A 12,878-nucleotide genomic window follows, 5' to 3' on the forward strand; every position below is an offset into this window, starting at 1 on the left:
CTTACCTGCAAGCACACACCAAGACATGAAGAGGGGATGAAGCGGCAGCTGTCGCTGAGGAGGGGCAGCGGCTTGCCCGGGCTGCCCTGGTCAATAGCTCGACCAGGTGGATCACGGGGAGTAAAGGCAGATAAATGAAGCAGCCTTCATCTTGTCGATTGGCTTTTAGACATTTCGTAAGTAGCGTCTGCCGTTGAGTGGTAGCTGTGTAGCCGCATGAAGGAACGATTGTCTAGGTGCTTCTACTGTATAGGTAGAGCGGGACTGCTGCCGTGCCATGGTGATTGCGGCGTCGGTGTGATTCGAGCCGCTCCATTGGTACGATGACTAGTCTGCTGATTGGGACGCCGAAAAGGTGCCCGTGTGGCAGGGCAGTACAGTGAAGCAAAGACTTGAAGATCGGCTCTGTGTGGGAGATGCTTGATAAGAGATGGAAGACAGGCAAGACGATGCAGTCGTCGACAGGGGACGGCATCTGGCCAGGCTAGCCATTGGCTGGTGGTGCTGAGGAGGAGTGCCGCCGTACAGTAGTGCAGTGGGGATGGCTTGCGTTGATTTAGTGTTGACGCCAAAGCAGCGCCGCTTGGTATGTAGTAGTAGGTAGTAGGCTTGATGAACAGCGATGATACGACCATTGTTGGTGGTGCGAGGAACAAGAACGCTCGAGAGAAAGACAATGAAGATTTTGAGTTGAACTTGGAGGATTTCTCGAAGTCCCAGGTAGATGATAGGTAAAGTGAAGGAAGGGCCGGTGAGACCAAAGTTTACATTGCGGAGGGAAGGTTAGAACCGACGTATCTCGTACCTACCAAGGTTTTGCTGATGTCATTGCGAAGGCAGGCACGCATCGCGATGCGACTGGAGGAGGCAGCGAATTGGGTTTAGCAAGGTAAGGAGGTAGGTACGGAAGAGACAGAACGGAGTGAGGAAGGAGCTCAGCTCGGCTCCGTAGCGTGAGGGGTACCGCCAATGCCATGAAGCTTCTTGGAAGTGTGTGTGTCGGGTGTCGGAAGCTGGCATACAGACCTTGGGTATGTGAGGATGATGGCGAGAGATTAGTAGGTAGACAGAGCGAGAGAGAGCGAGGCAAAACGTGTAAAGGGAAAAGAGGTTGGATTGGCCTTGTTCGTGTAGCCATGCCATGAACTACAGTAGAGATGGTTCTGTAGCAGCCCGTGAGAAACCGACTGTAGCCTTGTGAGACGACTTTCCAGGCTGATGAAGGATGGACACAGCTGAATTACGTGCCGTCATACCTGATTCCAACGTTTTCGTGTCTCCAGAGCCTTTCCCGTCTTTTTGATGTTCTTCCAGTTCATTTCGTGTCTTCTTTTTGCACAGGTAGCGATAGAAAACGTGTGCGTTCGTAGACGTGCTGATACGCCAAATCGATCTCCGCACAAAGCATGCCGGCGATAAATGGCTGGTCATTTCTGACACCCATGTCGAGGACAGGACAGCAATAATGCCCCTCTACTTGCTCTCTCGTGGTCTAGAAGCTGGTCCCGTCCTCGTGCCGTCTCACGGAGCACTACCCACCTAGGTAGAAGATGGCTTGCTCTCCTGCCGCGCCACGAGGTTACCAAGAGTCGAACTGGCCAACGCTGGGTTCACCCACCACTTGCCTCACAGCCAAATGAGCCGGCGCTGCTAAGCGGACGGAGCCGATTGGTAAGATTGTGTAGCGTCCTTGTCTTCGTCCCAGACTCTGCAGGTGGCGTGCTGGCAAGCAACTACTCGTAGTACTACTATACTAGTAGCAGCATGAGAACAAGACCAAGCATGCAGGCATTGTAGCAGAACATGCGTGCATGAGGAGTCTGCTGAGGATTGGGAACACACAAGATATTAGCCGGAGAAGTCGTTCTTGTGATCACTTGGAGGATGACCTCTGTTGGGGTTCCTTTGTGGGTTTGGCGATGCTTGAGCATGCGTATGTACTGGTAACGCTCCGATGATGCATGGCCCTCTTCCAGCCAGGATCCCGTTCGAGGCATCCACTTTTTGCCGTCGGCCGCCGCCCCGATTCCCGGAAGAAGCCACCGGAGCTGTTGTGTTTCTTTCGACACAGGGGGGCTTCTCTTTCGAGCTGCTCGAATGCTCGGCCGTAAAAGGACTGGGCCAAATATCAGGATGATTGAGGCAGCCAGTCTCTACTGCCGTAGGTAGTAGTACTGCTCGATAACCTCTGTGAGGTAGGTATAACGTAAGTCTGTAGATGTACGCAGTATGGTACTCTGACGGAAACACCCCCTCTCCCGTCACAGATGGAGACAGAAGTGGAGCGATGCCCGCGATGCTGCAGTACATAATCGAAGGGCTGTCAGACTTCGCACTTAGAGGTAGCAGCCATGAAATCTGCGAAGGGGGGAATCGAACGAATGATGCCGGATGGCTGGAGAGCGGGAGCTCCACTTTTGAGGTGTCGATTGGAGGTGCTTGACACCTCCGGGGAAGCCTGCAATGCCGTCCGTCCGGTGGGTCGATGCTGATGTTTGATAATGAGGTTGCCGCAGCCTTGCCCCTCTTGTGTGCTTTCTTTCCTTCTCTTACTATCTTGATCATGATTCATGTACTGGAACGCTTGGAGGACACAGTTCAGCATCTACTACGTCAGATACTTGACACTGGTCGATTGTCGCCGGTCTTTTTCTCAAGCATCAGGTAGTAGTGCCTTGGTCTCAGAGGACGGGCAGATGGGGGCGGAAAGCTGGTTCCCGTGATACCGGTCGGGTAGAAGAGGAGGCTTGGAAAGTCGATGACGGGAGTCTAGACGTACCTTATGTGCGCTGAGACAGAGTGATGCATGTGAGAGCAGGTTGTACTGAAGGTACGGAAGAGACGATAGTGCCAGGCGGAGAAACTGCACCTACTATAGGTACCCGACGAGGGATCTACAGGTCATGAGTACCTATGCGAATGATTTATCGCTGCTGCTGCACCATTACCTACAGGCTTTAAGGTTTTGACTGCGTGCCCACGAGAGGTGCCAACCTGGCATGTATCCTTACCATGCTCTCCGTATGGGTAGTATGCGGGTAGGTATGCAAAGAGGTGAAACAACGACGTCATGCGTAGTCCGTTGAAGCAACAGGAAGCTGCATGTAGTAACTCCCACGGTAATTATCCAATCTGTTCTTGCCTCGGCCAGGTCTTGCCGCGGGTTGCCATTGCTTCTCTAATTTACTAATCATATGGCCCAGTGGGCTTAGAGACGGCAAGTGCGGAAGGCAGTAGCTAGTACGTGCAGTTGAGCAGAAATCACTGGCAGATGCACCTACTATGGAAGATAGTATCTCGATCTACTTGTACCTTGCCTTATAATCCGGGGCAAAGGAGAAGCGTCGCAAACGGACACGTTCCCCGGTGGCCCGAGGGCTGCCTCGGCCAGCGGCGGGTCGACGGGAATCGAAGCACTCAGGGCACCTGTGAGGAACGGTTCCAAGGAAAACAGACTAGGTGGGCCAAGGGCGCTGTAACATGAAGGTATCGATAAGGTAAGCAGCGCCCCGCTGTAGAGACCCCAAGTAGTACCCCATACCCTTCCATTGTTAGCGAGGCTTTTAGCGCTGAGAAGGTGTTCGAACGCTTGGAAGTCGAGGGACCCGCGCACCAGCCAAACAGGGGGCCTCTCCACGCTTCAGTGGGCGGGCGACAGCCCGAGTACGAATACCAGCCGCCACCAGCCGGGCGCCATCGTGTCGACTGGCATGGCAGCAGCCAAAGCTGTTTCTTGATCGATTAAAAGGTAGTGGTACGAATCATAGTAGCATGCTTACCTTGCTTCGTACTTGATTCCTGAAACCTGGGGGCGTGCAACAATACCTGGTAATATTGATTGGACGGGTGTACAAGAAGAAACATTGAGAGCGGCTGCCAGACTGCTTGCGGCAATCTTTATTAGTAGGTAGGTAGTACTAAGCTCCTGTACCAGTTTGTGCGGCGTAGATTCAATACTTTGAGCTTCCATTTCCCCAAAGCCGAGCGAGCGAGCAACCGTCTTTGTCTAATACCTTCCCATTGCTCGCCTCACTAATCTGGCTCTTTCCTTCTTTTGTTCCAATAAGAAACAACACGAGACAAGAGCGACAAGGAGAGAAGAAAAAAAAAAATAACACGGAAGCCGACAATGACGCCCTCAGTCGCGACCGAGGAGTCCTCTCCGGCTGCCCCGCCAAACCAAAATTACAACCACAACCACAACCACACGAACAACCACCAGCAGCGGCAGCGGCAGCGCCATGACGAGCACGACGGCGCCGACGACGACGAGCAGCAACGACGCATAGCGAAGCGGCCACGAACCATGACGTCGACCGAGGACATTGACAGCACCATCACCCGCCCCGGCAGCGTCAAGATCAACGTCACGGGCGCCTTCATCGTCGACCCGGACGCCTCAACGCCGACGCAGGCCAGCGACAATGGAAGAGTCAGCCCGTCGCATCACGAGACGAGCGACATTCGGCTGCCAAACCACACGGCCGTCGTGAGCCATATTGCAGTAGATGTAGGCGCAATTCCCCCTTTGCCTCTCCCAGCTGCTCCCCAGAATTGATTGCAATGGATTGTCCCTCTCTGACCACAATTGCGTTTCCGATTTGGTGTAGATTGGCGGCTCTCTGGTCAAGCTCGTCTACTTTTCCCGCGAGGTCGATTCCACAGACCCCGGAGGTCGCCTCAACTTCCAATACTTCGAGACGGATCGCATCGACGATTGCATCCAGTTCATGAAGCTGCTGCGCGACAAGCACAAGGCGCTCAACGGGTCCCGATCGCAGGAGCTGTGCGTCATGGCTACCGGCGGCGGCGCATACAAGTTCTACGACCGGATCCGGGAGGAATTGGAGGTCGAGGTCTTGCGAGAAGACGAAATGGAATGCCTCATAGTTGGTAAGAGAGAGGAACAGCCATGAGGTCTACCTGGTCTGGGCAGAGGAATCAATACTGACACCATGCGAACAAATTAGGGCTTGACTTCTTCATCACAGAAATTCCCCGCGAAGTCTTCACTTACTCCGAAGCAGACCCCATGCACTTTGTCAGTCCTCGCGAAGTCATCTACCCGTATCTGCTCGTCAACATTGGCTCCGGTGTTTCGATGCTCAAGGTCACGGGGCCCCGGTCCTTCCAACGAGTCGGCGGCACGTCGCTCGGCGGCGGCACCCTCTGGGGGCTTCTCTCCCTCTTGACCGGCGCGCGGTCATTCGACGAAATGCTGGCCGAGGCTGAGCACGGCGACAACACCAAGGTGGACATGATGGTGGGAGACATCTACGGTGCCGACTACAGCAAGATTGGGCTCAAGAGCACGGCCATTGCCTCGTCCTTTGGCAAGGTATTCCGCATGAAGCTGCAGAACGAGGCCTCGCAAGCTGCTGCCGCAGCGGCGGGCGATGCGGGGCACGACGATACCCAGCACAGCCATTCCTTCTCCTCGGCCGACATTTCGAGATCGCTGCTGTACGCCGTGTCCAACAACATTGGCCAAATCGCCTATCTGCAGTCTCAGATCCACAACCTCTCCGACATTTACTTTGGCGGCTCCTTCATCCGGGGCCACCGCCAGACGATGAACACGCTGAGCTACGCCATCAAGTTCTGGAGCAAGGGCGAGAAGCAGGCGTACTTCCTGCGGCACGAAGGTTACCTGGGCGCTGTCGGCGCCTTTCTCAAGAGGCAGCCCGCGAACTGGGGTCGCAGAGCGAGCCTCGAGGGTGCCGACGATATCCAGGAATGGCGAAGGTCGCTGAGGACTGGATCCAGGGATGAGAGTACGACCAAGGAATAGGAAAGCAAAGTGGAGAGTAGGAGGATTTCCTCTACTCTGTATTTTTCCCATGCTTTTCGAGTTATTCATTTTCATGGCCCCATGTCTTGGCCATAGGCGAGCATGAGATAGATCTTTTCGGGGCATTTGCATTTCGGGGTGGGGTGTTTGGCACTATTCTTCCATTTTTTTTTTCATGATTCGTTTCTTCTCTCTGCCTATCCTGTTCTTCTCCCGTTCCTCCTCTATCTTCTTTTTTTTTTTTTTTCCTTTTTTTCTTCTTCCCTTTATACTATTGCTACGGCTAATGCGAGAGCACAAGAGGCATTGTTGGTGTTCAAAAGGAAAGAAACCGGGGTGAGACCCCCCCAAATCTGTATAACAACGATCTTGTAATTATCTTAGTACTACGTTACTTGTTTTTGATAGAGTTGATATAATAGGAATGCGCACAATCGCACTTGGGAGAGCCAAGGCACCAATTTCCGAAGTCCATATCAGATCTCAGGTTCCCATACTTGTGCGATACCGTGCCGTGCCGTGCCGTAATTGGAAAGGCGCCCGTATTCGCATCGTATTCGCATGAAGGACAATATCCCGAATGAAAGTAACTTAAATCCATCTTACAGATTGATGTCGAGATCAGCATTGAAAGCGACAGACTAGGCAGCGGTGTGTGTTCTATTTCCCTCAAGAAATCTCCCGATATGTATTGTACAGGTAACGCCCAAAAGCACTCCTCAGCGCAGTTCGACTTTTCATCTGAATGCTTCCTATGCATAATGACAGCCATGCGTAGAACATGCGGGCATCCAGTGACGCCCGGTATCAACAGGTAGTCGTTGAAATGGCATGCCATGATCATCATGATTCATTTTCTTCCACGCCCCGAAATGCTCTTCTTTCCATCCCTCATCTAGAAGAATGTGACGCCATTTTCTATGTTCCAAGCAAACATAATAGCGAGAAGAGCTTTTTCATCGAGACTGGGAATTGTTCCGGCTTCATTTCCCAGCCTCGCTCTTCTCATTGGCCTTCTCTTGGCTCTGTACAGAGGCCTTGTCCATCCCCAGCTTGGCCATCAAGTTGTCCATCATCTGCTCAAACTCCTTCTCGTCCTCGGCGCTGACCTCGCCCCCAGGCCTCTGCAGCGCCGCCCTCGTCTTCTCCCGCAGCTCCTGCACAGAGCTCAAGTCAAACGCCCACGACAAGCCCCCCGTCAGCAGCACCGCAAAGCTCGCCACGTTGAGCGTGGCCAGCCCCAGCGCGTGGACACCCAGCACGGCGCCCTCGGAGCTGTTGCCGTCCTGCGGGCCGGGGCTGTTGGACGAGTAGAACCGGGGGAAGGAATCGCGCTGGCGACGGATCACCGAGCGGCGGGATACGCCTATTGATGCGGCGGTGAAGGCGGCGCCGAGGAAGAAGAGGCTGAACTGCTTGAGGGGGCGGGACCACGAGGCTGAGTATGCGTTGATGTCTGGCTGGCGCCGGATTGACTGAGGTTGTGAGGGAGCCTCTTGGGGCGAGGCTGGGGAGGGTCCTTGGGACATGGTGGGATGCGGTGTGCTGACGGTTTGGCTCAGTAGAGCATGGTTGATTGTTTCTTCCGTGTTCCCCCCTCACTTCGATTGGCTCAATATTGGGTCAAATTTGATATGTTTTCCTCCTTCTTCTTGCAAAGTCCTGCCCGTTTGATGTTGAGTGGTTGTGCTCTCTGAGATTGAATTTTGATAGAAGCAATTTTCGGCTGGTAGTGCATATCCGCCACATCTTATCACTGTAGGCGTCAGCCGTCCGGCTCGGATAACTGCACTGCACACTAGTAACGCCTTTGCCGTCTCTGAAGGACTCGCTCAGAATGAAGCATGGAATACTCTTGACTACACACTCGATTCCCAGCCTGGATGCCGACACCTTGATAGATTGCATCTGTACTCACTCCAAATTCTGTATCAAAGCCTTCCAACCCATACATTTAGCGCTGGTCGGCAGCTCCGAATCATCAACCGACAAGAGCCACAGAGTCAACAATCGCAGTCTGGACTCGGTCATTTACACCCGACCCTTTATACAACCTCAAGGCACTGCCGCAACTCATCAATACCCGGCAGCCCTTTTGACAACATCCTCCTATACAATGCCCAAACCCAAATCCAAAACGTCAGCAACGCCCCAAGCACCCCCTCCAGCCGCAGCTCCATCATGGCCCGCCTTCAAACCCCCTCTTCCCGTCGTCGAGCTCTACCCCGAAGTCCATCCCGCAACTGACAACATTGTCCTCTTGTCCTCCTTCTTTCCCCGCTCCCTCTGCCGCGACTACGTCGCATTCCTCAAGACCCTTCCACTGCAAACGACCCCCTCAAAGCCCAAGAAGGGAGAGGCGGTCCGCGTCAATGACAGGTTCCAGATCGACGATCCGTTGTTCGCACGGAGACTGTGGGAGACGACTGGACTGAAAGAGGTCATTCTAGAGAATGACACCATCAAAGATCTATGGCGAGTCAACAAGCCCTCTCTCGCCAAACGTGCCCAAGCCATGTATTGCTGACTCGCCCTCTTCGACACCAACAGGGGCGGCCAGCCCGTAGGCCTCAACCCAAACATCCGCATATACCGATACTCCAAGGGCCAATATTTTGACTGCCATTGTACGCACTATCACCAATTGCTAGCAATCCACTCACTGCCGTTTCAATTCTTAGCCAAGTGAACTGAACTTCTGCAGATGATGACTCCAACTATCTGACCCTCGACTCTGAACCCGTCCGCACCACATGGACGCTTCTTCTGTACCTCACTTCCTCTGCCGATGGCTGTGTTGGCGGCGAAACCGTCTTCTATCCTCACGATCGCAAGTCTGCTGCTGAGGAAATTGTCATATCGCTCGAGACGGGCATGCTGCTGTTGCACAAGCACGGCCATGATTGTCTGCTTGTAAGTCGGCCTGAAAGTCAACGCGAGAGTGATCTCGTCTGATCCAGGTCGGAAGGCTAATAAGACTACGCACGATAGCATGAGGGAAGAGAAGTTCAGCAAGGAGAAAAGTGGGTGTTGAGAACTGATTTATGTGTGCGGCGGTAATGCGGCGACACATTTGGGCACATGCGGAGCCAAGAAACCCTGATTTGTCTTCATGTGAAGAAGTCGGGAGAAGTGCTTGCTTCGACACATAATACGCAAGCGAGTGAACAGCAAGACGTGGAAAGAAGCTTCATCGTTCGAAAATGAGAAATGAGAATGCATTGAATACGATTCCTAACATCTGATTGCTTGCAAGTGCAAGACCACTTTCGCAATGTGTCACTATAGAGTTAAAGAAGGAACTGCATCCCTCAGCGAGGCAACGTGGCCTGGGCAAGAAAGCAGAAAACAAACCACTGGCAAGCGGCGTATCGATTCCTCAAAGAAAAGAGAAAAAGCAAATATAGTAGAGCCGTAGAAAGACAAACAAAAGAAAATACCAGACCTTAGAAAGTAGGCCTCAGAAACCAGGCCTCTGTCAGCACCGACTGAAATCATAAAAGGCCTTAGAATAGAACCAAGTCACCGAGTTCCACCAAGAGGCCCGGTTGCTGTGATGCAGTTCCCTCCTCAGAGTCCTGAATCTCAGTCTCCTCGTCATTCTTCGCTGCGCTCTCCTTGGGCTTGACATCCCGGATTCCTTGGTCATCTTCCTGCTGGGTGAGAGGGACAAAAGAGGGCATAGAGACAGGCACTCTTCGATGAGCCGCGGCGAGGATAGAGTCCTTGGGCTTGCACTTTCCATCAGTTGCAATTCGAATCATGACCCAGGGGAAGATCCAGGGGAAGCTGATGAGCGGCATCGATCTGGCCTGCAGCTCTCGGGCTGGTTTCATCACACCAGCCTCGTTCGTTGGTCCGCGGTGATGCTCAAAGAGAGCAATCTTGACCTCCTGCTCCGTAATTTTGTACATGGCTGCCACGAATCTGTCAATCTTGGCCTCGTCATGGCCACCAGCAGCTTCGATGCACGCATCACGGAATCTCTGCTTGACCGCGTCAAACTCTTTGCCGAGGTCTTCCTGCCGTTTGTACTCGCTGCCGAGCGGGGGCTTTGACATGGCCCAGGAGGTATACAGTTCGAATTCCGTCTCCAAGTTGTGGTGCACGAGGATGCGACGTACGGCACCATCGTACTGAGACTTGATTCTTCTGGCGTCCCGGAGCGTTGCGTTGTCCGGCTCGAAGCGGTCGAGGATGCGTCGATCAAAAGCAGTCTCCCAATCTGGTTGGAATTGAATCGACTGCTGCTTGACCCTGTTATAGATGTCTCCAAGGGCCTTGGGCGAAATGTAAGAGTTCTTCTTCTCCATAAAGTGCGGCCACTGCTGCGGGTTGTGCATGGCGGCATTCCACTCCGCAGGCTGGCCGGTCTTTGGGTAGTCGACAGCTTGCGAGTGAAGATCAGCCAGATGCAAACCTGGGGTTTCAGCACGTCAGTAAATGATATCAGAGAGTGGTAAGCAAGCACGCCTGGGGGGGACTTACAGATTTTTGACAAGGGCCCAAGACGATCTGCAAGTGCCAAGTGAGCCGTTGCAATCAGGGGGAGCACGTCGTTTTTCATGTATTTGACAAAGAAGTCACGCAGATCGTCAACATTCACCTCGCGGTCAAGCGTCTCTGGCGAGGGACTGGTATAGTTCATGGCCGGGTGATTCCAGATTTCAGGCAGTAGAGTGGGTTCCCAGATGACAAAGAAGTCATCGCCGTCGAGGTCTCCGCCAGACAGCATGTTGGGAACAGGGCGGTCTCCTGTGGAAGGAAAGACGACGACGTCCTTGAGATGGTGAAGGCCGGGGATATCGACAGCCTCAACGACCCGGATGTCGCCTGGATGCAGCGACGGGTTACGCCCAACCACGCAGAGCCCCTTGACGACATGTGTCTTGTTGTAAATCTTGGAGTCCGACACCTGCAAGAAGATTTGGGGCAGCTTGCTGATGTCCTTGTCCGAAGAGCCTTCCGTCGCGATGAAGTGGCCTCTCAATGTACTTGTCTCGTCCACGCAGCCGAGGACAAAGGCGCTCTTGTCGACGGGAATGCGAGCCTTCTCTTTGAGCAGCTTCAAGGACCAAGACCTCCAAAGACTCAGGAGATTTGCCACAAAGGGTTCTTGAACTTTGTCCGTTTTGAAGCCGGCTTGCAGAAGTTCAGCGAGGATCAGCGTAGATTGATTCTCGTCGACGCAATTGGTCAACATCTCAATCGCCACATCGTTCTTCCCCATTGCTTCTTCGTAGAGACGAATTTGTTCCTCCAAGATGTCCAAGAAGGCCTTTTTGGTCACACCAAGGCATTCCAGAATGGTGATTGTCTGGCGATTGAGAGTGGCGGATGAATATTTGGCGCACTTGATGATTTCAAGATTCTTGACTTCGGCCTTGAACTTCTCCTGAGACTGTCGAATACACACCTCCCCCTTTGTAGCCTGGGGCCAAACTACCAATACACCCTTGCATCCACCCATGCGGAACTGAAATGCAGAAGGCTCGGCATAGACATCCAGAGTCAACTCTTCCATAATCATCTGGGCCATGAAGTCGGATATGATGCCGACTCCGTCAGTAAAGCAGTAGCCATTCCTCTCAACGTCGGGAATGGATCGCACGTCGGGAATGGGAAGGCCGCGCATCTCTCTTGTAGTAGAAAAACACTGGCCCAGCCTGGCAGCGTACTTGGCAACGATTCTGATATGGCCGACCTCGCCCATCCACCGACGGATGTCGTCACAAGAGATGTGATCTGTTGGGCAAAAGAAGTAGGCTCCGCACTGTCTGAGTTGAGAGCTGCCAAAGGCCAGGAACTGGTAATGGCGATCACCAATCTGGATGCCCTGGTACAAGGTCCGAAGAATTTTCTTCCAGACGTCCTCTTTGTTGCGGCAGCTCATGGCCATCCGGCCAAATTCGGTTTCTTCGACAAACTGAACCCTCAGGAAACGGTCCTGAATGTGGTTGAAATACCGCAGGACTCTATTTGAGGTTTCGACAACGGGAGTGCTGAGGAGGATGGTAGTAGGAGTGACGGCGGCTTTGCGTGCCAACACGCAATAGTGGGGGATCCTGGTATTGGGCATATAGGTTGAGGCAGCGGCCCAGTTGAGGAGATCCTTGGGGTCGTACATGACATCTCCCTGGTCTGCAAGAAACTCAAGCCTGCGTTTGGCGTCGAGGGGATCGAGAGCAGCCAGCCCTTGTAAAAACTCCAACGATACCGTGTGTTCGTTGAGCAATCGACGGCTAACGCAGACCTCAAGCTGATATCGGACTCCAAACTCCAGGTGAACAAATGGAAACTTGGACGGCTGGAGGAGAGCTAGGGCATCCCCATCGCTGCTCACATGGTGCTGGTGGTCAAGAAAGTCCCACATCGTCACCGCAGAATGGCTGACGCAAAAGTCGTCACGGACTTGGAGATTGATATTGCGATCTTCAAAGGCGAGTAGAAGATGGCTAGCAGCCAGCTTGGAGGCGTGGTCTGCTTTGCTTAGGACGACGCGCAAGGCGGTCCAGCGGCCAACCTCGAGGAAAGCAGGATCCAAATGGGTGCTGTCTGTAGCCACGGGAAAAGTGAAAGAAAGGGCAGTGTCCTCAGAGATGTCTGTGGCCCTTCGCCACATGTCGATGGCACGCCAGCCAGGTGCGCGCGTGTTGGGGAGATTCCGCTGAGCTTCGTCGTCACACCAATAGTATTGTGGCGGGATGGCGAAGGGGAAGATGAAGACCTCGCAGCCATCTTGCTGGGCGGTTCTGTAGATGGTCTTGGCTTGCGCCAGCTCAGCCAAGATCTTGAAGTGGCGGATCTCGGTGGTGGTGTTCGCATTCTTCTTAACGCGAAGCGGGAACAGGATGATGAGGCGCTTTGCAAGCACATCAACTTCCATGCTGATCGTGCTGCCGCCGGGAGAGGGAATCGACTTCCTGACGTTGATGGAAGTCGGGGCAACCAAGGAGCCCAAGTCCAGTGACGAGAGCCTTGTGGTGATTCGAGCAGGGTACTCGGAGTCGGGTTGGACCCGACTCGCGAGCCACCTCTCGGGGCCCGGCTGACGAGACATTGTTCCAGGCTGTGTCTTTGTTAGCTG

The 12,878-nt window shown here is 53.5% G+C and overlaps 4 protein-coding genes across 4 annotated transcripts; 2 read left to right on the forward strand and 2 right to left on the reverse strand.

The window, feature by feature from the left end:
- Positions 1-4,306: 4,306 nt before the first annotated feature.
- Positions 4,307-5,791, forward strand: TRIREDRAFT_55353 (uncharacterized protein; the record flags this gene model as incomplete). The annotated part of the gene is made up of 3 exons (XM_006962009.1): positions 4,307-4,510; positions 4,611-4,893; positions 4,971-5,791. 3 exons carry the CDS (start codon positions 4,307-4,309, stop codon positions 5,789-5,791), a joined length of 1,308 nt encoding a protein of 435 aa, XP_006962071.1.
- Positions 5,792-6,849: 1,058 nt separating this feature from the next.
- On the reverse strand, positions 6,850-7,218 carry TRIREDRAFT_33058 (uncharacterized protein; the record flags this gene model as incomplete). The annotated part of the gene is made up of 1 exon (XM_006961940.1): positions 6,850-7,218. A coding segment is annotated over one exon (369 nt), but the record flags the coding sequence as incomplete, so codon positions are not given.
- A 689-nt stretch (positions 7,219-7,907) lies between these two features.
- On the forward strand, positions 7,908-8,746 carry TRIREDRAFT_55699 (uncharacterized protein; the record flags this gene model as incomplete). The annotated part of the gene is made up of 3 exons (XM_006962010.1): positions 7,908-8,270; positions 8,352-8,418; positions 8,496-8,746. The coding sequence occupies 3 exons, from the start codon at positions 7,908-7,910 to the stop codon at positions 8,744-8,746; spliced, it is 681 nt and encodes a 226-aa protein (XP_006962072.1).
- A 551-nt stretch (positions 8,747-9,297) lies between these two features.
- TRIREDRAFT_103470 (uncharacterized protein) lies at positions 9,298-12,851 on the reverse strand (the record flags this gene model as incomplete). Its single annotated transcript, XM_006962217.1, has 2 exons — positions 9,298-10,211; positions 10,280-12,851. The coding sequence occupies 2 exons, from the start codon at positions 12,849-12,851 to the stop codon at positions 9,298-9,300; spliced, it is 3,486 nt and encodes a 1,161-aa protein (XP_006962279.1).
- Between the last annotated feature and the right edge of the window lie 27 nt (positions 12,852-12,878).

The sequence above is a fragment of the Trichoderma reesei genome (assembly GCF_000167675.1).
Source record: "Trichoderma reesei QM6a unplaced genomic scaffold TRIREscaffold_2, whole genome shotgun sequence".
NCBI classification, from domain to species: Eukaryota; Fungi; Ascomycota; class Sordariomycetes; order Hypocreales; family Hypocreaceae; genus Trichoderma; species Trichoderma reesei.